The sequence below is a fragment of the Hyperolius riggenbachi genome, chromosome 4 (genome assembly GCF_040937935.1).
Source record: "Hyperolius riggenbachi isolate aHypRig1 chromosome 4, aHypRig1.pri, whole genome shotgun sequence".
NCBI lineage: Eukaryota > Metazoa > Chordata > Amphibia > Anura > Hyperoliidae > Hyperolius > Hyperolius riggenbachi.
This window is the reverse complement of record NC_090649.1, coordinates 165,190,009-165,217,323: the sequence shown is the minus strand read 5'-3', so window position 1 is coordinate 165,217,323 and position 27,315 is coordinate 165,190,009. Positions and strand designations below refer to the sequence as shown.

At 43.0% G+C, this 27,315-nt stretch overlaps 1 protein-coding gene across 1 annotated transcript; it reads right to left on the bottom strand.

Moving 5' to 3' along the window:
- Positions 1-6,064: 6,064 nt before the first annotated feature.
- C4H3orf80 (chromosome 4 C3orf80 homolog) lies at positions 6,065-6,655 on the bottom strand. The gene has a single exon (XM_068279278.1). The coding sequence runs from the start codon at positions 6,653-6,655 to the stop codon at positions 6,065-6,067; it is 591 nt and encodes a 196-aa protein (XP_068135379.1).
- Between the last annotated feature and the right edge of the window lie 20,660 nt (positions 6,656-27,315).

Genomic DNA, 27,315 nt, shown 5'->3' with positions numbered 1-27,315 from the left:
TCGGGAAGGGGGAGGTGTGACGCCGGGCGACGCCCAGTCGTCCGAGGATTCGCGGCCGATTGTCCGATCGCAACCGTGATCGGAAAACTGACATTCTTTATTTTTAAAATAGAAGTTTTTCCTTCCTGCCTTCCCCCCCCTTTTGCCATGAGGGCTGAATGGGCCTGCGTTAGCATATGGCTAAAGCAACCTGGTTTAGCAAGAAATCCTGTTAAGGCTCCCGGAAAAGCTCTGGTGACACTAATGTGCTAATTGGGCAGAGCTGAAATACCAACAGAGTCTATTCAACAGGGGAAGCTAGCACAGCATGAGGTCTATTGACACCTACATTCCTCCCAGTCTTGACGGCACCGACTAAACTGAGTATGGAATGCATGGTGTTGATAACTTTGTCACATTTTGCAAATACCATCCATGGGAGGAATATGAAAATTACATAATTTTGTTTCCCTAATTCTGTAGAATATGGTGATACTAGACATAGCCAGGTAACCCGAGCAGGGGCTGAGATATGAATAATGGGGTCCCCGTGCGCCCAAAATATTGCAAGTTTGATGTCCTATGAACGTGTATTCTCAGCCCAATCTGAATATGAAATCGGTTTGCATGTGCGACAAAACCCCGGCGGGGTATGAAATTGGACATATTTTGTGGATGGCTGGAAGTTCCTCCCCTGAGAACTCACTGCCTGACACGCCCCTGGGCTGAGCTTGAGACTCCGCCCAGAAATGTCAGTGCTCAAAACTGATTGCATGAGGACCCCCAGCCAATTCCCCCACTTTCCATCATACCGAAAAGACTGCCACTGCTTGGGGAAATAGCAGTGGCCATCTTGCAGGCGGAGCAACGGCCATGTGGTTCGGCCATATTGCGAACTAACTGCAACAAAGGAACTTTGTCTTTTCCCGAACGGACTTTCCACAGAATCATAAGTATTCGTTCTTTTTATCCCTTTTCTTTTATGTACTGTGTTATCACTGTCTCTCATCGTTTAATTGTTCACGATTGTCTGTATATATTAATTATTTATATTGTAACAAATAAAGGCTTTTTAAAAGGTCTTTACCTCTCAGTAAAACCTTCTATTCAGTATACACAGACGAGACCTAAACTTCCGAAGGGACGCTACTGTTTTGATAGATAGATAGGAATTGCACAGTTTTAACCGGTTGTTTGTTTCACAGGTCTATAGCCAGTTAGCAGTTTTCTCTGGGCTGATAGAAAACAGAGATGGTGGCAAATCTACCCCTGGGTTGGAGTAAAAGTGTATTTTCGTAACCTCACAGGCTCCCTACTGCGTCGTGACGCTCAAACTCCGCCAATTCTACGCAGATTGCGTCCATAGCTCTCAATCTGTGTGCTAGAATCGGATCGGACGGTTTTGCGTGTTCACGGCCAGTGGGGCTCCTGTGACAGTGACCATTGCTGACCTATGCCTGGCTGCCATGCTGATTCATGGCTGACTCTGGGTCACTGACCTGGAACAAGCATGCAGAAAAGGAATTCAGAGCAAACTCAGACTGCCTGCCCTGCATGCTGGTCCTATGTAAGTGACACAGAAAATATTAAAACCACATGACTGGCAGGAAGTAGCTATTTTTAAAATAGGTACAGGACAGGCAGCCTTTGTATTTCCTATGATCAAATATTTCATTTAAAGTAATATTATACTCAGATTTTATCTATGGTCTAAAGTATTAAACATAGCATAACATTAACAGCTAAAACCATCTGATTATTTTTTTAAGGTACTGGAAGGGCTAAAGGTAGCCATACATCAAGCGAATTGGCTGTACGATCGACTATTCGATTCGATCATTTTATAGAATCGAGAGAGAATCAAGTGTGTTCTAGGATTCCCAATGGATGAAAAGTGGCTGAAATCATGTTGAATCGACCAACTTAGTCGATCGAGCAGGATGCAAGATATCGGTCGATCGCACAGGAATCGGCTACTGTTCACATGTCATTTGATTGACTCTGAATCGAATTTTGCATTCAAAGCATGAAGAAAACATCAGTTAGATCGATTAGTGAAAGTGAATAGCATAGGATATTGCTTGTAGTGTGTGGGCCAGTAGTCGACTTTCGATCAACCATACTGAAGTCGATTCCTTAAAAAGTCGCTTTGTCAATTGAATCATATGTATGGCTACCTTAAAACTCTGACCAGCATTAACGGATTGTTTTGTCTAAATGTGCGTACACACGCACTACTATAGAGTACGACGGGTCTGTCAGACCCTCCCGCTGGGCGGGCGTTCTCCCGACAGTAGTGCCGACAGACTGATAAGGCTCCCGACAGTAGTCCCGACAGACTGATAAGGCTGTTTCTGAACGATCCGCTAAGCAGATCGTTCAGAAACAGCCTTATCAGTCTGCAGACAGACTGTACACACTCACTACTGTCGGGAGAACGCCCGCCCAGCGGTCTGACGGACCCGTCGTTCTCTATAGTAGTGCGTGTGTACGCACCTTTAGAAGATAACTTTCTCTCTTTTATTTGCTTTCTAATTACTTAATTAGGGGTCAGTCTGATAATTTCTCCTGCAGCCAGCAATGATATCAGTTAGCTTCAGTGAGGTGTAAATATGACATTAGTCTTATAATGTTTCATATTCATTTTTTACTGTGTAATGCATTAGGGCACACATTTAATTTTGAGTGTAATCCTATTTTAAAGGGGAGTTCGACGAGGTGTCTTGCGTTGTAACGATAAGAATATTATAGCCTCTTTTAATGTTTTTTCCTTCTCAGACAACAGTGGGCCATTATCATGTCATCTCTTAGGCTGGATCCCCACTATAAGTGCTTTTCTGAGCGCTTGCTGAGAGCTTGTGACTGCTGACCGCTTTCTGAGCAAATAAAAATCACTCCCATTCACTTTCATTAAAATCGCGCTAACGGTAACAATCACGTACAAATCGCAGCGTATGCAATTGCGTGATTGCGGCGATTTTTACTGTGATTTTAATGAAAGTGAATGGCAGTGATTTTTACAAAGCACTCAGAAATCACTCAGCAATTGCAAGCGCTCAGAAAAGCGCTTATAGTGTATATCCAGCCTTAGGGCTGATTCACACTGCAAGAACTTTTTTAGCGCTAGTGATTATAAAAGCTCTTGCTGATGTAATGCTATGGGTAATTTTTTATAAAATCCCATCACTCAGATGAGAACACACACATAGCATTACATTAGCAACAGCTTTTACATCACAATCACAAGTGCTTAGAAAAACTCTTGCAGTGTGAACCAGCCCTTACATAGGACCTGACTTATTAAAGTTCATCAGAGCTGCACAAAAGTGGACCACAGAAGGTTGACCTGAATGTATTACAATCTGTCTGCTTTTAGATGGAAATGCAGCACTCACATGGGTCATACTAGACCACAACAAGTTCTAATTAGTGCAATAACTGGCTGGATCATGGACCCTTTAAAGATAACAGACTGTGTTGGGATCACGATGGAGTAGCTGTGGGGGGATAAGTGACAATTTAAATCAAGGTTGTCACACTCCAGTCCTCAGAGGTCTGCGCACATTTTTGTTGGTGTAGGTAACATAAATTGTGTAAGGTAAGTGTTGCTTTCCTTCAAGTGATTTCCATGTTAATCAAGGGTGTACTGTTATTACTACCATTTCTCTTGTATGCCCTAAAAAGTTGTTCCCTACACAGTATTTTCAGTATGTCACTCTGTGGGCCTCTAAGATGTATTCTGTGATAAATTCGGAGATCCTGAATAAAGGACGGTATATCAGTGTGGTGTATAAAAACTTTGGGCATGATTTACTAAGGTTCTCTGGAAAGGAGTTCTCCTTCTCCTGGATCTGAACTTATGGGAAAGAAATCCTTGCTTCAGTTACACGCAAGGGGCTGCAGTCACCCCACTGCTGACACACTAACCACTTGGCAACCCTTGCTGTGGCCCAATATGACTCAGGTGATGGCTGCAATTTCTTCTCACTAGAAAGTAGTCACTAATAGTCATCCAATATACTATAGCCATAGCGGTTGTTAGTAAATCACACCTTATGTTCTCGAACAAAGAAATGATTCTCAGCAGCCAATCACAGATACACTCTGGCAGAAAGATGTGCTCAATTTGGATGGTTATTACAAATTATGCCTCACAATTCACCTTCAAACAATCTTGTATTAGTGTATGCCCTCAATTTCTACAGTATAAAGTCAATTGGCTTCATTATGTAAGGAGAAAGCCAAGCAGTCATCAAGCTGTGAATTATACATATCACTGCCAATCATTCAGTGCTCTATTACAAAGACACCTTGTACCTTTCTGCCAATTAAAACCCACATCAGCTGCTTCTGTGTGCAAGGCTGGTCTGAAAATTGTCACTTAAACAGAGCAATGGAGGTCAGATCTCCAACCTCTGAAGAACAATTTCCTGCATCAGACAGGGATCTACACTTTACATTTGTATCACAGCAAGACTCAGGCACCTGACAAATGTCTATGGCTTGTATGTTTATAGTCTCTATATAGTATAAAACTTGGGTGGAAGGCACACAGGAGTTTACCATCATAGAATCCCCAGCAGACTGATATGGTAGTAAACACATCCTAAGTACCCCACACCATGCTGTCAGTTCCTAGAGTGCCTTATTGCCTGCAGTTTGAGCAAAATGATTAAAGCATACATTGGACAGGATAACATATATCTCAGGCACTTGCGATATATATCTTCTATATACCATGTCATGTGATGGGAGGTTAATTCATTGCTTTAGTTTCAAGAAACCTGTCCCACTCCAGGAGTTCCTAGCAAATTGATATCTAGGAGTTTATTGATTATCCTATAAAGGAGGGAAAGTCGTATTTTCTCCTGACAAAGGGATCCTCTGGAGACTGCAGAATGCTGAGGCTTGCATCCGACTGGGGAAAAAGCAGAGTTACTGCAGCAAAATCCTTAAACTTTCTCCAAGCAGGTGGGGAGGTCCCTATGCCCCATCTCAAGCATCCTTTCCTCCCAGGAAACTCTTGTGGCGTGCTGGGCGCACTATCCTATAGTGCAAATTTCCATACTAGGTTTCTGCTGAATGACAAGGAAGTCACATTCCAAATTGGACAAGACAAAGATGAGACAAGCTGATGATGAGGAAATAGGTAACGTTTGTCCAGAGAAGAGATTTGCTCAGCTGAGATAATCCATTAGCTGCCAAGAGTAACCTACAGTAAGACTGCAGTCTGGAGGCTAGGGTCAGTATGTAAATTGCACAGAGCAGTGCAACATGAGGCAATATATGGAATCACGCCTGGATGGGGGACTGGGACTAGTAGTGCAGAGACGTGACAGCAGCAAGGTGAATGTGTAATGCAGAAGGATCATCATCAGTACTTATCAAGGTAACTTGTAGCACTAGTTCCATACTTCTTCACAGAAAGAATACTTAGGCCTTTCACTGAAGGTAGCTAGAGTTCTTAGTATAGTTAACTGGATTATTAAATGAAACAAGAAAAAAAAATCTTCAATCCTAAAATTAGAATACAGGATATCTCATTATAAAATACTAATACCACCCAGTGCGACACAACTTACTGGTTTATAGTTTTGTGTCTATCCTAAAAGCTGCAAACTGTCAAGTTTGCTGCAGTGTAAACAGCTCTGGAATACATGCAGAATTACTGGAATGGCAAGATAGAGGCTTTCCCATAACTGCAGCCTTGATACATAATAGAGGTAAGTAAACCTGTGCTACCCAGCCATAGTGCCTCTGCAAAGTCCACTATGCCAGGTTAGAGGCTAGCTGGAAAGCTGGATTTTGTAGTTCAGCAACAGCTGGAAAGCTGCAGGTTGCCTAAGGCTGATGGAGAAGTCATTATTACTAGAGTATGAAATAATAAACCGGGGTAAAGGAGGACAGTGAGAGGGCTGAACAGACTACAGGACTGTTGTGGACTGACTGCCCGATGAGGTGCAGACAAAATACATAGAACATGAGGGGAATACAGATTAGATAGTGCTATAGAAATGCAAAACTGCTGTAACAGGAAAAGGTCTGAGTTTCTGAATGCTGAGTCTCTTGGCTCTCCCATGTCCATTCAGTGTGAATAGGGAGGCAAGGGTCCATTGCCACCACCACTGTCCCCTGCCTGGGATGGGATCTGGGACACTGGCAATATGACCTGGCTTGGCCTCATTGATTCTTCATAGGTGGGCAAGTACTTGACCTCCTCATAGCTGGGTAGCTGCAGGAACACTGGGGAGGAGATGATCCGCAGCTCATGCTCGGAAAGGTGTCTGACACTGTCTATGAGCGAGTCCTGGGAACTGGTCTCGTTGAGCAGCCCTGGTCCGCTCTGCCCCCGCTGCGGCTGCCGTGTATACCTGCGAGGGCTGGGGCATATCATACGCTGCAGAAAGTAGCCGATGGCAAAAAGCACCAGGAGGATGAGCAGCCCGGAGAGCTTCCTGACAAACCAGCCCACGTTGTCCAGGAAAGTGTGGAAAGGCAGCTTGCAGCATTTGATCTCCGTGTGACTGACGTTCCCGAACACACAGCAGCCTTCCTTCTCCCCGCACAGCAGATCTCCGCAGCTCCAGCCAGCCTGGGACTCCTGCAGCAGATCAGCCCACAGCAGCACTGCCGTGATCACAGCAGGCAGGGAGCCCTCCGAGAAGCACTGCACCATCCTCAGCAGCGGCAGCAGGCACACTGCAGCAGGCACACTTTGCAAGTGTCACCAGCAGCCTCACATCTTGATGAGTCTTTAGGGAGGGGAGACGGGAAAGCTGCAGCCCCCTGCAATAGACCGCTACTGCTGCTGATGATGATGAGGAGGGGGATGTGAGTCCTTCCTTAGGGTTCCTTGTCCCAGTGACCTTGGGCTCAGACAACTTGATCATCGTATGAGTGCTGGTGTGCCTGGCAGCTTCTGATACCAAAGCCAACCCAGCCTCATCATCACCACCACCAGCACACACTGGAAGCAGAGCAGAGGAGAGACACATCAAATAGAGCTATGTGTCTGAGCAGAGCTGCTTCCCCAATGCCAGGCTGCCTGTGCAGCACATCAAATGCTAGCTCTCAATTCATTATAGGCTGCGACTGCCAGACCTGACACTTGCATTGCCGATCATGCCACTGATATGACTTGACAATACAGAAATTGTGTATCTCTGGCTCATTATCAGTGTGTCTCCACAGGTGAACTGGGGGCTGTCATTTTCATACTTATGGAAGGGGGGATGGTGAAAATTTTAGTTTTCTCATAATTTGTATTTTTTCATCTTCTTACTGATGGAGTACATGCTTGTAGTTTGAGGTCTGCATACATATATATTATCTATCTATCTATCTATCTATCTATCTATCTATCTATCTATCTATCTATCTGTCATCTTTGCACCCACAGATATTTTTTTTCTTTCAGTTTCTGACACCGTTTTCTTACAACACAGTGAGTGTTTATGAAGTATGAAAAGCTAGGACATCATTAACTAGAAAACAAAGTAATTTGGAGATCCAGGAGCTCCTGCTTTCCTCTGCCATGATTTTTTCATTAAGGGCTGCATTAGATTTGGATCCATCCCTGTGCATCACCTGATATTACCAAGTATGGACATAAGACAGTGTAAAATCACTTTGGTTTGGTCAGCCTGTGCAGTTCATTACAGTGACAGTTTACCTGCAGTCTGGCTGACTTCTATGTGTGATGCTTTCCCCAGATGAGGGCATTCTGACATATCTGTGGCAGACAATCTGTGCAGCACTATGACAGCCATCACTGTTGCTGCATGTATGTGCTGGCTTTTTGCCATGCAACTTGCCAAATAACTTAGTCTGTGCCTGCAAGCAGAGTGCTTCATGCCACATTCAGCTTTCACTTGTACATTTCTTGTAGTTTTTATTATATTTTTTGTGCCATAGCCTCATTTGTTAGTCCCTTTAACCACTTCGCATCCAGACCTTCTTTTCCCCTTATGGACCAGAGCAGTTTTGACGTTTTAGCCATGTTGCTATTTAAACAGCCACAACTTTATCCCTACTCACGGCACCAAAATGATCTAGGTATCGTTTTTTTTCAGGACATACTGGTCTTTCAATGTGGGGGTGGGGGGAGTTTTTGACCCAAGAAAAAAAGATTTCTATGCATTTTAATGGGAAAAAGAGGGGGGGGGGGGGGGAATTAAAAATTGCATTAAGCCTTTAGTTTCACCAATTCTAGTAAAAAATAAAAATGCTACAGTAGATAACAAACATGCCACCAGTATTACGTCCCCCAAGGATAGATAGCCAGGCGTGTCCCCAGTATCAGCCCCCCCCAGTATAGCCAGATGTGCCCCCCAATATCAGCCCCCCAGTATAGCCAGATCTGTCCCCCGTATTTGCTAGTCCACCATATAGATAGACAGATGCGCCCCCGGAATAGGGCCCACCATTATAGCAAGATGTGTCCCCGGGATCAATGTTCCCCATTGTAGCCAGATGTGCCCCCAGGATTAGCGCCCCTCCCCATTATAGCCAAATGTGCCCCCAGTGTTAGGTTATGGCCCCCAGGATCATCATATGTGCCCCCCATTATTAATTCCCCACCCCCTGTTACCCTAATGGGCCCCAATATACATTTCAACCCCCCCCTTTCGGAACACTACCCCCACCCTCCGTTATGGGTAGCCAGATGTGCCCCCCCTCCTTACTACTCTGCCCCCTCCGTGGCCAGATCGATAAAAAAAATGCTCCTGCAAGCAGAATATCTCACCTTACCTGGTTCCTGCGATCATCCTTCAGCCCCAGCTTCCATTCACCGCGCTGCACTTAGCCCTGTGATACCGAACACCGGGTCCCGGCTTGATGACGTCATCAAGCTGGGACCCGGATGTTCGGCCTCACAGGGCTGCGTGCACCGCAGTGAATGGAAGCTGGGGCTGAAGGATGATCGCAGGAACCAGGTAAGGTGAGATATAATTCTTGCAGGGGCAGTGTTTTTATCGATCTGGCGCGGAGGGGGAGAGATGAAGGATCACCGCCGTTTGCTACAGCGGTGATCGTTCATCCGTGGGGGGGTCACTAATTTGGCTACAAGGGAACATTTTCCCTTTTACCAATTAGTAAGGCAGCTGAAAGTTCCGGGGGGTGCGCTCTGAAGCACACCTGATCATGCACAGCAGGGCTGCAAGCAAGTCAGTATATCTACGTTATGGTGGCTTGGAGGGTGCCACAGTTGATGTAGATATACTGTAGCAGTGGACAAAGTGGTTAAAGTAATTCTGAAGTGATAATTCACTTCAGGTCTTATACATGTCTGACAGTTCTGCGTTTGTATGTCGTTTTATACAGCTGGAGGAATTTATCTACTATGTTTACTAGTTCATTCTTAGTCAGCTCCTTCGGTTGATTCCAGTGGAGCGATACTATATCTCGTAAATCTGCAGTCTAATGATCCTTGATTTTATTAGCATTATAACCAATACTAGCCAACAGACTTGAATAAATGGTTGACAAGGGCTTCGTCAGACTCTGTATAATTAATGCCTCAATTTAGATTCTAGTTGTAAAGTTCCATGTCCAAACTGTGCATGCATGTCATGTTGAATATGAAAAATACCCGAATAACATATAGTTAGGCAGGCTGAATTTCTGCCCTAACTCATTAAAGGTAAACCAGACACCCTCAGGGGCAATATCTCACAGCCCCTATATATCATATGCATATACAGTAGAATCCCTTTATAGTAAACGCCAAGGGACCAGAAAAAGTAATTTACTATACCAGAAGTTTATTATATTAGTATTGGTCATATATTGTATATTTATACAGATGCAGTTGCTGGGACCTGAGGACTAAGTTTACAATATCCAGAGGTTTACTATATCAGAGTTTACTATACTGAGATTCTACTGTATCATATATGGCCCAAATTACATGATCGGCATGATAGTGCAAAAATGTGCAGCATCAGATCACCCCATAACGGCGTGTACAGAAATGACCCAATAATGGCGTGTACTTATCCTGCTTCAAGTTATCATATGAAACATGTATTGCTGATGTCTCAAACCACACCTCAACTATGTAAGTAATTGTTCTGATTGTACAGAGTTTTGAACGCCTCATGTATCTATGCTCCCCATTTAAAAGGCAAGTTTGCCAAAGCAGCAAATGACCCCAGTACAGCTGCCTCCAGCACCACTGCCATATTGGTTTCACCTCTTGAGAACCACCATCCAATGGTGACAACAATAGCAGCCATGAGCAAATAAATTTGGCATCACCAGGCCTCCCTAAATTACCGGTATTTCTAGGATTCGCAGGGAGACGTGGGGGGCTTTATTGCACCACAGGAACGGGTCCATAATTTGATCGATTTTCGTGAATTTCTTTTTAGGAATCCACACAGGGGTGTTCCTAAACACATAATTAAACTTGGGTAGTAGCTTCATATTGACGATATTCAATCTTTCAATTAGTGTCAGTGGTAGGATATTCCAAGCTGCATATTTTTCTCTAACCTTTTTAATGACTGGTAGTACTGTAATGTATTTGTAATTGTAATGTGTGTACCCAAATCTGTTTCAACTATTATGTCCAACACACATGAATTTGGTAGTACAGCTCAAGGGAGTATTGGTTACAGCAACAGTTTGGCTGATCTTGACTAAGGGAAAAATAGTACATTTATTCCACTTGATTTAGCCCTGACCATGACCCAAATGTATCGACTATAATGCATTATTTGTGGGATACACTGGAGTCTATCTATGTAAATATGTGTCTTATTTACTGAAAAAATGTGTTAGATATATAATCTAAATTGTATTTCTATCATTTTAATTGATATAGTTCTTATTTTTAAATGCTTGGGCAGCACTGTGGTGTAGTGGTTAGTGCTCTCGCCTTGCAGCGCTGGGTTCCCGGTTTGAATCCCAGCCAGGTCAAGATCTGCAAGGAGTTTGTATGTTCTCCCCATGTCTGTGTGGATTTCCCCCGGGCACTCCGGTTCCTCCCACATCTCAAAAACATACAGTTAATTTAATTGGCTTCCTCCTAAATTGGCCCTAGACTATGACAGATTCACTACATGATACATACAGACATATATGACTATGGTAGGGATAGATTGTGAACCCCTCTGACAATATGCTCTGTACCGCGCTATATAAATACTAAAATAAATAAAAAAATACTGCTAAAATGAAGGAGAACTAATGACAGGGGCGTAGCAATAGGGGTTGCAGAGGTAGCGACCGCATCAGGGCCCTTGGGCCAGAGGGGCCCCAAAGGGCCCTTCCTCAACTACAGTATTAGCTCTGTATTGGTCCTGTGCTCATAATAATAACTTCTATAGACTCTTTGAATAGTGGTAATCATTAGCAAACGGTTCCCCATCCCCTTCTTGCACCTCTGACACCGTGGTTGCCATTGGCAGGTTTTAGTGCACCGTATCAATTGTTATGTATAGAGTGCATGGGGGGCCCCATTGTAAAAGTTGCATCGGGGCCCACAGCTCCTTAGCTACGCCACTGACTAATGATGATAGAGAGGACCAGTGTCGTCTGAATTGCAAAACTTCGTCTTTTGCTTCTGAATTATTTCTGGTATCAGTGACTGGGGATGTGGTGGGGGCGTGGTTAGGGGTGTGGTTAGGGGTGCGTCAGGGTGTCTTAAAGGTATCTCAAAAAGTGATTAGGGGTGTGGCAGGGGTGTGTCTTAAAGTGTGCCTTATCTCAAAAAGTGATTGGGGTGTGTTTTAAAGCGTGTCTTATCTCAAAAAGTTGGGAGGTATGCCTGATCTGCTGCATGCTTGTTCAAGATAAAACTATTAGAGGCAGAGGATCAGCGGAACAGCCAGGCAACTTCTATTGCTTAAAAGGAAATAAATAGGGCAGCCTCCATATCCCTCTCACTTCAGCTGTCCTTTCAGTTTTGTTCTTTGAAAAGAGGAGCAACATACTTTCAACTGTACCTCTGCTTCTTTTTCTAATACTAGCTTAGGGCCTGTACACACTGCTGCGCTTTTAAAATCGCAAGCCTTCATGAGAATAGGAAAAGCGCATCGCAGCAGTGTGTACAGGTCTCCGCGATTTTCATTATTTTTCAAAAGACCTTGTGATTAAAAAGCGCATGCGATTTGAAAAGCGCAGCGCAAGCCCAGCAGTGTGTACAGGCCCTTACTATGATTTTTTTTAAACATATTTTTAAACATGATGTAACCATAAACCATGTTAAAAATATTATATACATATACTGTACCACTTATATTTCAATGATATTTGTTGATATGGCCTTTGTCCCAGCAAGGAAAGAGAATAGCTATACAGTAGTAAACTCATCTGAATTACGTTTGTGCCAGAGGGCAAAGAATTCAGCTACGTACACAAGGGAGAAGTGTTACCAAAACATTCCTTGGTGATCCCTTCAGATGACAGTTTTAAGGTTAATTCACAGTACAAGAGCTTTTTAAACGCTACAGATTTGAAAAGCTCTTGTTAATGCAATGCTATGAGGGATTTTTTTTTTTAAAAATCACATCGCTCCAGTGTGAACAGACACATAAGATAACATTAGCAAGAGCTTTTAAAATCACAAAGTGCTCAGAAAAGCTCTTGTGGTGTGAATGAGCAAGGAGAAGCCTAGTTGTGTTTCACAGCTGAAACAGCAACAGCCATTCACAAAGTGTTATACAGAACATCAGGGGGCAACGGTACATATGAAAAATGAGGCCTCACAACGATTATAAAATAAGAACTTCTTTTTACAAAAAGAAAATCTAGCATGTGTAAATAACTTAAAAGGACCTTACGCATTGGCTAAAAAATTAAATCTGGACTTACCTGGGGCTTCCACCAGCCCCCCATAGCCCGCGAGGTCTACCGGCATCCTCTTCTTCCCTCCCATGGTCCCGCTGCTGGCTCCTGTAATCCAGCAATTTCAGCTGAAGTCATGCATGTGTGCTCCCGGACAATGCACAGGACTATTACTGGGTGGTGCACACGCTTACCGGAGGCGGCAGAGGGACCATGGGAGGAAAGAAGAGGATGCAGGGCAATGGGCGGGGGTGGGGCTGAAGGAAGCTCCAGGTAAATCCAGATTTCATTTTTAGCCACGGCTCGGGGTTCCTTTGAAGCTCTGGTCCAGGTTCATATTTTTTTTCAAAATGCATCTTGTGAAGAATGTATCATACTTTCCAATGCACATAACAGAGATTTATATTATTCATTTTTTGTATTGGCTGGCTGCACTTGTGGTGTTGATTTCCTGTGCAAATGTCAGATAGTGGATGGCTAGACTGAACAGTAGTCAATAAGTAGTCTGTAATCCAAACTCCTCCCCATTCTATCATCACTCGTTGAAGATAGGTAGGAGCTGAACACAGAGCTGACTCACCCACCTCCTCCTCGTTTTTCACCAAAAAGCAGCCAAGAGAGGGGGTGGAAGAAACGCTCACTCTGCTGGCACCAGAGTACAATTGCACAGAATTCTGGGTCACATGATAGACATTTCCAAAAACAATTTTTCTGGAATAGCTGCATCAAATATGAAAACTCAGTGTGAAATGGCAAGATTCCCTTCATAACCTCTGCCAACAATGAATAATCTAGGAAGGCAAACTTGGGCTTTACGTGTCAGTCTCTATTCGCTTTTATGGAGCTATTGTTTCTTTATACTTATTGTGCCCTCTGGTGGCTACTAGACTCAGCTTTTCTGTACAGCAATAGATACTGTCAGCATGCCTCACTAGGGAGATCAATGTTATCGTTTAGATTAAGTCAGTTTGGTTACTTCATTGCTCCCTTCAAAACATCTGCGACTTGAACCTTAGTAGTGCGCATGCGTGGTCCTGTCTGCACACTTCCTCGATCACATTCTTGTCGCTGGAAATGTCTTGCACATGCAATTTTTTTGAGAACCGCGCAGGCGCAGAATGTTACTGTGCGATGGAGGTGGCTTGTGGACAGGACTGCACGGTGGCATACATTACTTGTTGTGAGCGGAGCTAGCTACATGTCCTCTTTACATCTCTCTTCAGGCACGCGGTGCAGTGTAACTCCTTGGGGCTCCAGTCTCTACAAGTCATGTGACAGACATCAGCAAGGAGTTACATTGTACGGAGTGGCTGAAGAGAGAGGGGTGAAGAGGATGTGTAGCTAGCTCCACTCACAGCAGGTAATGCATGCCACTTCTGCAGTCATGCTCTGCATCTCACAAATGTGTGCCCCTTTAGCCCCAACGTCCCTCAATCACAAGGGGCTATAGTTACACCCCTGGCCAGAAGTGAAATATTTGTGGTCCTAAGCAGTAAAGGCCTATACCCACTACACACTTTCTACAATGATTTTTCCGACGACCGGTGATGTTTTAAGCGACAAGCGATTGTTTCCCTGTAGTCGGGGGGCATCACTGGGGTCCATCATCCTGCGTCATCAGTTTTTAAAATGGAGTCTATACAACCTGTGAGTGCTTCTTCTCAGCTCTATCACCCACATTAGTGTTGATAACAGTATATTTCACCCTGCAGAAGCCTCTCTCTTTCTCTGTGCATTTGTTGGTGGAGATGCCTTAGGAAGAACTTCACATCCCAGAATCCTTTGCAGCCATCACATATAGACATACCATTCCCAATGATATAAGCATTTCATCCCACTGAAGACAGTAAGTTGTTCACTCAGTTTATGCTGCCATGACATCTTCTTGTCAGCTAACAAGACAGCACACCAAGGCAAGATCTGAAAATCCTTTTACAATAACCAAATAATAAGTATGCAGTATATATCTGATTTTCTGCCCTTCGCTATTTTGCTAAAATATGGCTTTTCAAAATCCAAGGACTGGAACATTGGGAGGAGGGTCATGGCTGCACATTGCGCTGGCATTCTCTGTCACAAACAGATACTGGCTTTTATAAATAAGCTGGCATTTTATTTTGTGAACCACTGTGATGTGCAGCAATTAAGTGCAAAGTGTAATGTGGCAACATACTGATTTATAAATAGACTCCTAAAAAGCTCAATTGTTGTTTAACCCATTCAGGTTCCGTCGTTTTCACGTGAGAAATGTTCACCTCCCATTCATTAGCCTATAACTTTATCACTACTTATCACAATGCACTGATCTATATCTTGTTTTCTTCCGCCACCAATTAGGCTTTCTTTGGGGGGTTACATTTTGCTAAGAGCCACTTTACTGTACATGCATTTTAACAGGAAGAATAAGAAAAAACGGAAAAAATTCATTATTTCTCAGTTTTCAGCCATTATAGTTTTAAAATAATACATGCCTCCATAATTAAAACTCACGTATTGTATTTGCCCATATGTCCCGGTTATAACACTATTAAATTTATGTCCCTATCACAATGTATGGCGACAATATTTTATTTGGAAATAAAGGTGCATTTTTTCCGTTTTGCATCTATCACTATTTACAAGTTTAAAATAAAAAAAATATAGAAATATTTCATCTTTACATTGATATTTAAAAAGTTTAGACCCTTAGGTAAATATTTACATGTTTTTTTTTTATTGTAATGTTTTTTTTTTTATTGTAAACATTTTATTTGGGTAGTTTTGGGAGGGTGGGAGGTAAACAATAGATTGATAATGTAAATATGTGTTAATTTTAAATTTTATTTTTTTACAGGTGTAGTATTACTTTTTGGCCACAAGATGGCGGCCATGAGTTTGTTTACATGACGTCACTCTAAGCGTAACACACGCTTAGAGTGACTCATCGCAGAGGGAACGGCCAGAAAAGGCGCAGCTTCCGAGAGAAGCTGTTGCTTTTTCAGCGGGCGAGAGGAATCAATGATCGGGCACCGTAGACCGATACATTGATTCCCTGGCTACCGAATCCGCGGCCGGGAGTGCGCGTGCACACGCGCGATCGGCCGCGGGGGCGCGCGGTAGCGCGCATGGTTCCTGGACGTAGAAACGACGTCCAGGAACCAAAATAGGTTAATAATGCAATCTGAATTTCCTACTTTTCTAACCTTGCTTTATGAAAAACAAAACACACACACGCACACCCAGCATCTGAGCTGTTTGAAATGTTCCAGGCTGTGGAAGATGTGGTTGACATGACTATGCCAGGCAGTACTAGCAGGGTCAGACTGGAACACTAAGGGCTCACCAGGAAAGTTTCAGCCTGGGCGCCCCCCCATTCCCCCCCTCCCGACCCCACCCCCTATTTTGGGCTCACATATGCATGTACTCTAGACATTTTGCACAGGACATTAGACTGTGAATAGATCGTAAGCCGTTCTGAGGACAGTCCGTGACAGGGAGATGGCCACATGCGGCGCGCAACAGCAGAAAAAAAATTGGTGTGGTCATGCACTGGAACATGGTCATGGTCATGATGGGTCATGAGCAGTCCCAAAAATAAACAAAATAAGTAGCGGTGTTATTCACAGAGAGTGGGTCTCACCAGATAAACTTTAGATAACATAATCAAGTAGTTACATGCCTCATGATAATTCATCAAGTGGTGAAATTCCACTAAATAAAAAATATTAAGTAGTCACACACCTCCAGATAAAATAATTAAGTAGCCAGGTGCATCAAAATAAAATAATTTAGTAGCCAAATGGGCCCTGTATACATAAATTAAATGGCCATGTTCCCCAGAAAACAGAATTAAGTAGCCGTGTGCCCATATACTGTATATCAGTATTAAGTAGCCAGTGCTGGCTGGGGAGGGCTGGGTGCTTTGCTGGGTGCTACTGCCTGGCTGCCTGCAATGCTGGGCAGCCTTAGAGTATGCAGGGCCTGGGGCAAGTGTCATATGAAGGGCCTAGAGCCTGAGTATAGTTGCCCACAGTATAGGTAGCCAACTATAGGTGTCCCCAGTATAGGTAGTTAGCTATAGGTGCTTCCAGTATAGGTAGCAAGTTATAGGTGTCCCCATTATAGGTAGTTAGCTATAGGTGCTTCCAGTATAGGTAGCAAGTTATAGGTGTCTCCATTATAGGTAGTTAGCTATAGGCGCCCCCAGTATAGGTAGCAAGGTATTGGTGTCCCCAGTATAGGTAGTTAGCTATAGGTGTTCCCAGTATAGGTAGTTAGCTATAGGTATCCCCAGTATAGGTAGCAAGTTATAGGTGTCCCCAGTATAGGTAGCAAGTTATAGGTGTCCCCAGTATAAGTAGTTAGTTCAGGGGTGTACCTAGAAAGCCCCGGGCCCCCCTGGGGGGGCAGGAGGGGTTGCAGCATAAGAGGAGAGCTGTGGCCGCAGATCGGTGGGGAAGGGGGAAATTCCCCCCCCCCCTCACCTCGGGCATTCCTCTCAGCGCTCCCCTCCTGCAAGCAATCATTGGTGTTGCTCGTGGCAGCAGCGACGGCGGCAGGCAAGCAAGCTGAGCACATACCTCCTTCTGGCCGGAGGTCTCCGATCACTAAGTGCTTCATAGAACTTCCTGTTTACACAGGAAGTTCCATAAAGCACTTAGTGATCGGAGAGACCGGCCAGAAGGAGGTATGTGCTCAGCTTGCCTGCCGCCGCCACGGCTGCCACGAGCAACACCAATGATTTCTTGCAGGAGGGGAGCGCTGAGAGGAGTGCCCGAGGTGAGGGAGGGGGGGGGGAATTTCCCCCCTCCCCACCGATCTGCGGCCACAGCTCTCCTCTTATGCTGCGACCCCTCCTGCCCCCCAAAAGTCCCCGAGCGGGCCCTAGGGGGACCCCGGGCCCCCCGCGACGGCAGGGGTCGCATCCCCTATTGTTATGCCAGTGAGTTAGTTATAGGTGTCACCAGTATAGGTATCACGTTATAGGTGTCCCTAGTATAGGTATCAAGTTATAGGACTCCCTAGTATAGGTAGCCAGGTCTATAAGTAAAAGTTTGTACGTCTAATTTTGATTTTGACTTATCTCTTGTCCACATACCTGAATTAGTGACTCGTGTCCTTCACATAAAAAATTCCCCTCATGGAACCTTATCAGAAAAATTGCCACTCCTCCTTGAATAGTAGATGTAAAAAAAAAAAAAACATTGAAATAGCTGTTCACCAGCCATTTTCTGCATCACAGATCTACAGAGTATACTGTAATATTCTCAGATCTGTCAGTGCCCCGCCCCTTTGCAGTTTGAACAGCATAATGATTCTGAGCCAAGCAGCAACAGCCCTTCCTACAAAGATGGCTAATTACAGCTAAGCTGCTTTAGGTCACATGATCAACATTTTACTTCAATTGCACATTAAAGTTAAGGCATCATTCACTCTTCATGCTTCACAGCTCACTGAGAGAACTCTTTCTTGGGCATATAAAGGCAAACATAAATCCACATAGCCGGCATAAAATTTACTGTCTGGCAAATTCCCCTTAGTAGATATGGGCCTGCGGTTTAATATATGAAATGAAACTTACGTAGTCTGCCATTACTCTTATTCTTTAATCATAAGGCTCCAGTTCAATCTCATAATCATTATGAAGTTATACATCACATCCTTTCATTTAACAAACTGACTGCTTGTATGTTTCAGTGTCTAAGTGATTGATTTTAGATTTGCTTTTCCTTTGGCCATTATTTAAATATACTTTGATGTAGGGATATTCTTTCAATATTTCTGAACTCACTGCTGATTAAAAATGTATGAGCTCCATTTAACAATTATTAATGGCCTTAATGCAGCTCCTGCGACATTAGGGATTTGGAAAACAAGGAGGTGTGTATTTCAGGAGCCTCTGTTATTTCATGGGGGTGTTTTAGGTGCCCGGCCTTAAAATAATGCCAGCAAGACTAGTAGTGAATTATAGTACAGTGCGTGGCCATTTATAACATCTATCCAGTAGCGCAGTTGGGTATATTAATGGTATAATATTCTCTTTGCTGCATGTAGAAATCATATATTATATCTGAAAGGCACGGATGACTGTTGTAAAATTAATCATCCTTTAACAGCAGAACAATCTCTGATGGATGGTATCAAAAAATGTTTTACTGTATGTAATGCTTCCAATGTGCTTTAGTAGCTTGCAGTGAGTATAAGGAACTTCTTGTGAGCACTTACCTGGGACTCATCCGTCCTTGTCTCTACTCACTGCTCAATTCATTAACACCGACTAACAGCATATCTAGCAGTGCTATTGATTACTGTACTCCAAAACCATAACACCACAAGAAGTGCAGTTTTGTGCTCATTCTGTTTGAAAGACGTGCACAATTTGTTGTTTGTGAAAGGCTTTGCAAATCGTAGTTTAAAGAGGAACTGTAGTGAAAATAACGTCATGAATAAAATTGCATATTTTTTACAATATTCATTTATAGATTATTTAGACAGTGTTAGACCATTGTAAAATGTTTCCTGCCCTTATTTACCATACAGTCTGAAATGTATTACTGGTGGTGACATCTTTAGTTGTGCCAGGTGGCCTGTGCAAAATGTTCGCTTAATGAGAGTTCTATGTACAAAGGGAGATATTGCTTGCTTGGCAGTTGGAAAAAGCTGTTATTTCCCACAATGCTATGAGGTTCACAGACAACAAAGTTTCAGGGATATGGTTGTGACATCACACTGTGGGAGGGGTATTAGCCATACAGCCCCCCCCTTAATGATCTATTCGAGAAAAGGTAAAAAATTGTTCATGGGAAAGGGGACATCGGCTACTAATTAGGATGAAAATCAGTCCTGGTTTAAAGTTATTCTTTTAATGTCTATGCATGGAGATGTAGTGACAAAGCTGCTGTGTGATTCAATTAAACTACTTCAGCCAGCAAAAGATGCTGTTTTGCTTTTAACTAGCTGTAGTGATGAGAAAATAAAGATCTGTAATGCTGGGATACATAGCCGCTTGTGGATGAGGGATATGGAACCTTACATAACTAAATATTAATTCAGTAAATATTTTTTGAGGGACAGGTTCTAAGAAGAACTTTTGGCCCAGCGAGACAAAATATTGGAAAATGTCTGAACTAATAAAGATGGAGGAAGGAGAAACAGTATTTAGGGTTTATTAATGCCCAAATGAACCATGTCATTATATTTTTTTTTTTTTTGCAGAGATAATCAATGTGCAATACACCAAGGACCCTATCTATCTACCTAACTAAATATAAATATATATATATATATATATATATATATATATATATATATATATATATATATATATATATATATATATATATATACTGTATATATATGCAGGAAATATACATAGGATCGATATATATACAACCAATCGCAGTACAAAGGTAGCAGGCAGAAATCACGGTCAGAACATAATACAGATTCAGGAAACAAACCAATTGCAGTACAGCACCACGGAATAAGTAGGCACTTTATAAATAAATAATAATAATAAAAAGGAGCAGGCAGGAATCAGAGTCAGACAGAATATACAGAGTCCAGCAACAGAAAGGCAATCACAGATCGCAGGGCAAGGAACAGAAATCAGGAACAGGAACCAGGATGTCCAGAAGCTCAGGCCTGGAAGCACAAAGTTCTGGCAATCAGCAGGAGGAAGAGGCAGATCTTAAGCCTCATCTACATGGTACAATTTTCCATCAGATCGATCAGTGCATCAGAAATTGCATCGTGTGTAGATGCCCAAATTGTTTCTGATCAATTTTGCTATAGATTTTGCATTAAGTACCCAAAATCTATTGCAATCTACCGTATCTATATCTAATAGATCCGTCAATCTGACGGAAAATTGTACCATGTAGATGAGGCTTTAAATTGTCCATGTGATTATTAAACACATGATGCAGCTGGTGGTGAGAGTTTACTTGAAGCCATCCAGAGCCCAAACAGGTCCTTATAATAGCAATAACAGGCCCCCTGCTGGTGGATGGTGGAGGTTCAGGACGATGCAAAGTCTTTAGAGCCATCTGCTGGTGGAATAATGGAACTCCATGACAGTCCTGATCCATGCTGCCACCAGCAGGCAGAAAGTGGCAGCACAAGGTTTCTGACATGGTCTTATGAATATTTTGCTATGGGGTCCCATAATCTCTTGCTACGCCACTGAGGCCATTAGTTCTGAAATGAGTAAACAGTCTTGAAATATGTATATTGAGGATACTGAGTGGGAGTGCAAAAATCAAAAGAACCAGATTAAAGTTGAAAGTAAATTGAAAGTACGAATCTGTAGATAAAGATCAGCTGCATGCGATTCTTTTAGTGGTCAATGCTCCGTGTGGCGATCTCCACTTCAGCAACTAAGACGTGCAGGACTTCAAATCCAATCAGCACATCAATCAAAAGGCAAGTGTAAGGACTACGATGGATGTAGAGCCTTCATATTTAGTAAGGTCCTGCCTGGAATATTAATGAAAGTGAGGGGGAGGGAAAGGGGGAGCAAAGAATAAAATAATGAGCATATTTTGTTCCATATTTGCAGGGTAAGCTTGAACATTTTCCAAGGGGAATATTTGGTATGTATCATGGCCGTTTCCTCCCCCCTTTTGTCCATTGAGGGTAAACGAAGGCTTGTTTAGAAAGCAATTAGTGACTGTCACACAGTGTTTCATTTGCATCTACCCACTTTCATGGCTTTGGCTGGGTTATAAAAAAAACAAAAACCTGGGTATTTCCTTTCACTGACTCATGTCTAATGGCCCATACTCACGAGGGACTTTTGTCGCCTCAACAAGCGGCGCGCGCGTGTTGCGGCGACAGGTCGCCCGTGAGTATGGGCCGTTGCACGCGCGCGCACCCCGAACTGTCGCCCGTCGCTCATGTCGCCATGCGATTGAAAGTTTCAATCGCATGGCGACAGTCGCCGCCGCACCCCCGCCGCAACTGTCGCTAGTCCGCGTAAGTACGCGGACTAGCGACAGCAACCTCCATTAAAGTATATGGAGCTTCCGGCGGAGGGAGGAGGAACGTCGGCGACAGCTTCCGCCTCGCCGCTGGTCCCTCTTCCGCGTGTGTACGCGGAGGGACCTGGCGAGGAGCTGTCGCCGGCCTGTCGCCCCCACACGCTCACGTGTGCTGGCGACAGGCAACATTTGCAGCCCGTGAGTACGGGCCATTACAATGAGAAATTCAGCTGTTGTAGTTTTTCTTTTTGAAAGTTTCAATCGCATGGCGACAGTCGCCGCCGCACCCCCGCCGCAACTGTCGCTAGTCCGCGTAAGTACGCGGACTAGCGACAGCAACCTCCATTAAAGTATATGGAGCTTCCGGCGGAGGGAGGAGGAACGTCGGCGACAGCTTCCGCCTCGCCGCTGGTCCCTCTTCCGCGTGTGTACGCGGAGGGACCTGGCGAGGAGCTGTCGCCGGCCTGTCGCCCCCACACGCTCACGTGTGCTGGCGACAGGCAACATTTGCAGCCCGTGAGTACGGGCCATTACAATGAGAAATTCAGCTGTTGTAGTTTTTCTTTTATTTCAATGAATGTAGCCTCTTGGTGCAGAATGTATTGGCTGAAATCTGGGTAGAATGATACTCCAGTAAACTTAACCTCTGCCCTTTGTCTCTTCTCACTGCAGTAGGGGCAGCGAACTCATGGAGAATTGAATCAAAGTCAGAAAAGATTTTTATTCCCCAAGTACAGCATATCGTACAAGGAATTGTTATTGGCGCATACAACCCAGAGGATATACATGGGCAGGGGAACACAGCAATAACATATGGTGATTTGTACATCGTACAAATTTACATAGCACAATGTGGATCACAATTACATGTTACATATAGCGTTTGTTCCACAGTGGGGATTGCTGAATTGGGTGGTGGTAGGGGCAGAGTTGAGGGCCAGGACCACTTTGGGAAAGAAGGAGTTTCTGTGTCTGGCGGTGGTTCTGGTGGAGACGGTTCTAAAGCGGTGGCCCAATGGGAGTAAGGCTTTGTTCTCATCTAAAGTCAAAATTGCTAACGCCAGCATCTTTTGTTTTTTTGCGCAATTTTTTTTCCCCTCCTGGCACTTGCCTGCGTGCTACGATTTTGTATATAGGGCTTTTCTAAGCGCTTTTGCAGAGCACTTCTGTTTGTTCACTTCCTGACGTCAGTCAGGAAGTTTGTTCACTTCCTGACGTCAGTCAGTCAGCGCTTTAGTGAGAGAATAGGAATCTAACCGCTCAGATGTGAACACTCTCCTAGGGAATCATTGAAAATCGCCGGCGCTTAAAAAAAGGTGTAAACGAGCCCTAAGTTGAAGCACTGTCCTCTGGTAAGTTTGTGGAGAATTCTTCCATACCAACTAAGTCAAAAAACTTTTCTGCAAACATTGCGGTATCTGGGTTTTTATATACATTTCCTATAACATTATTTGCAACCACTGTCCCTCCTGCATGCCCATGGTACTAAAGGGGAGTGAGCAGGCAGCTGCAGGTCACTGAGTGGGTGATAATAGTGTGAATGGAATTTTCTTTTTAACTATACAAAACATTTTTTTTTACAACATTCTCATGCATAACTTTTGAAAATAACATTCTCTTTGGGTCCTTTTACATATGCTGCATTGCGATTTGCGCATGGTAAAAATGGCTCCTGCACTGTACTATTACACACAGTTAAGTACATGCGGCAGACTGTGCCAACAAGGAAACAGGAGACAACCTGTGCCCAGAAAGTCTCACCTCACAGTAACCTGCACACTGCCTGACAGGAAATACACCACTTTGTATCTGCACCTGCGCACTGCAACACAAATGAAAAAAAATGTCAAGATGTTCACGCTACCAATGACTTGCATAGCTTCCAGTATGTACTACTGCTTCTGCATCAGCTGGACCACTTCCAGCACATCACATTGCATCACAGGAAGTGTAACACGTTCCATTGAAGTAAAAGCGGTATAGTTATGCAGCAAATCTACAATCTGGCCTCAATTCATCAAGCATTACTGCATTCGGTAATGCTGAAAACAGCTGATTTTTCGTGAACATTTAGGAAAGTGTCAATTCATCAAGGCTGTTATTGCATGGAAAGCTGAAATTATTTAGCAGTGAGGTAAATTACCGACTTGTGCAGTAATTACCTCAACACGTCAGTAAATGTCATTTCATCAAGATTACAGTATGCGGTAAAGCCAGGTGACCTACTCGATAATTACCGGCAGCTCTCCCCTGTCGGAAACAGTGCAGAGGAGCCGTGACTCACATAAGCAGAGAGGGATAAGCTATGACTGACAGGAGCAGAAGCCAATAGAAAAAAGCCCCTAACTCCTGCAAGTCCTGCTGATCTGACATTGATAGGTTGTGAAGGCTTCTACCCCCCCCCCCCCCCCCCCAGCAGCGAGCAGAGAGAAAAGAACAAAAGTGGTTTCCTCTGCCTCCCTTCAGATGTTTAACCTTTCAGGTTCCTGTCTGAAGAGTACCGGTAGCTGTTTTGCAGAGTAGCTAGTGGGGAAATCACGTAAGCATGGCATGTGTAATGTCTCCTGGAAGTTCATCTAAGCTGTGGCAATTAAATACAAATTAAGAAAGACTAATGGACAGATTCAGAGTGAGCAGTGGCAGTACAACAAACGTACATTCTAAAGGGATGTGGGGATGCCTCTTACTATGTCACTGCACGGAACAGCATGTAACAACACAGAGATACTCCACACTGCCCTGCAGTTAACAAACAGGTTTTTGTGAATTGAAGCATATCGTTTTTCAGTAAATTACTGAACTTCTACTGCACCTGTGAAAATATTGATGAATTAGCAAAAAAAATCTAAAATACTGAATGCCGTATTTTGCCGACTTTTTTTTGTTTTTGTTTTTTTTAATCAAACAGCCTTTGATGAATTAAAGCCCATGTGAACTTTCATTTGATGCATAGCATTTATGCATTGGGTATAGGCACACGTAGCATAGCAGAAGCATTAGTAAACTAACCATATATAAAGTAAATTTTAAAACACAAAAAATATTGATGTGTACCAAAATAATAACTTTTTCCATTGTGTTTCAGAAAACCTAATGAATTGTCTGTTACCAAACCTAATCAGCAGATTGATTGCACCTTTAATGAAAAGCCAAAGAATGTAATTACCAGTGGAATTGTTATGCCAGACACAGACCACTTTCTGACAGCGTGGAATCCAAAATGTAAGCTTTAATAATTGATATTGATCATGATCATCCCAGCAACAAAAGGAAGTAGAAGTTAGGGAAGTGTGACTGCTCTCGGCTTTTAAATAGAAACTTAGCATACTCAGATGAAAAAAGCAAGAACATCAGCTACGTACATTACAACGTTTTGCCAAACTTTATTGCATATTCTTCCATTGTTATGACATATATGCAGAGGTTCTGTTCAGTGTCTTTAGAACAGAGAATAAGAAGAAGTAGGACAGCTTGTTACTGCTATATTTGCATGATCATTCTCAATGTTATAGAATACGTTTTTTTCTTGAGAATCCATAGTTTGGTTGCCCATGGGTGAAGGGGGTCTAATCTTTTTATATGTTTTGATTACGCTTGATTCATTGTTATATGGCCAAATTGTAATAATGTTACACTATTTCTTGATTTAGTAGTTAACTTGACTCTTTATTTCTGCTATGGTGGCATCAGGCTACTAAATTCTGTTATGGAGGGCATCAAACTTCTTAATTCTCATGTCTGGAGGCACATGGCTATTTAATTCTGATGGGGCACACTTCCTAAAGGCCCATATACACTATAGATGGATGTCCCCTAACGGGATAGAGACTCGATCCCTTGAGCAACATTAGTGGACTGAGACTGTACAGATGCGTCATTGGCCAAAGACGCGTTCTGCTGAAATGTGGGGCGGGGCCAATAGATGTGTAGTCACAGGGCATGCAGTGAGAGCAAAGCTATCGCCTGGTGGATTGCTAGCCCAGCGACAGTTGAGGACTGCTGTACACATGCTGGATTATTGCCAAAGGTGGTCATTATTGGCCACCTCAGCCGTCTTTAATCGAGTGTGTCTATGGGCCTTTATTTGGACATGTGGGCACATCTACTTAATTATGTTATCTGGGGGTGCATGGCTACTTTATTCTGTTTAAAGCATAAGACAAAACAGTCCCACCAACAAAATCTGATTAATTCTACCTTTTATGTCCAAAAATATATTCCCCAACAAATATATGGCAGGGTGTAACATTAAAAACAAATCCATGTAGTTTCACACAAAAATCTCCAACCATCACACACGGCTGGAAATAAGCCAACATTCACAGTGTATATGTTCTGCTAGGAGATATATCAAGTGACATGTGAATATTGCCAAGTGACCATAATCACAAACAAAACGTGAAATGGACTAAATATAACCAAACTCAATTATAAATATGTACAGTATATATAGGTGCAACAATATGCACAAAGCTGCTCATCTATCATACAGTATATATAAGGTTATGTAAATCATATGTATGAGCAAATATAATGTATACATAATATGAGGGTTGTCAATTAGCATAACACTGACAATTGCATTACAAAAATAGGAAGAGACATCTTGCTTGGTGTCAGAAAAGTAGCTATTGTCCCTCTTGTGTAGTACATTTGTAAGTGACCATAATCAATTCGTTTTCATAGAATGCACAAAAAGTGCAAATTGCGTTAAAGAAAGTGTGGTGCAAAAATGGCAAAACTTAACAAAAAATGTATTTAATAAATAGATGCAAGTGTTCCACTTCCACCCAGATCAAAAACAATGTATAATCACATCATAATAGGCTTAGCCCAGCCAGTTGAAATATATATACATACACAACTCGGTCATACAGCATGTATGTTGGATTGGTGTAGCTCTGTAAAATTAATTGGCAGCAGGCTCACTGTACACCAGGAGTTCTGGATGCACTTTCAAGGGCATAAAGAGATGATTTGCATATTTGGGAGTGATGGTTCATGGGAAACCACAGTTGCTCACTTAAAGCTGAATTGTCACAAATACCTTCTGTTTTAAGAAGGAAAATTACATCTCGGTGGGATTCTAACTTTGACTCGTAGCACTGCACGATGATAGTGCTACCCACTTCCATATAAACTAATTTTGCATACATTTCCAGCATAAACCTCATCATAGTCCTCCAACCACAGTATAACAGCAAATGCATGTAAACTCTGCCGTATTAAACTGCTTTGCCTGTTTACTAAGTACAGTACTTAGAGCCTGTATACGTCAAACTTGGCAAAGAAACATTTCACATAATATATCATAAAAGGATTTATTATTCTCTTATTATCCACTATTAACTGGTTAAGTGTATCTTGTAAAATTACATTGTTGGTTATGTTTTAAACAAAGCAAGTATTAAAGTGTTCACATGTGTAGCAAATATGATCTGCTGAGGCATAACAACTTAATACAAAGTGTATAAAATACGGTACATTCATATCTCCATTTTGCTTGTACACAGGGGCGCCTCTAGCCTTCTTGTCACTCCAGGCAAGAAATCCTGTGGCGCCCCCCCCCATAAAAAATAAAACA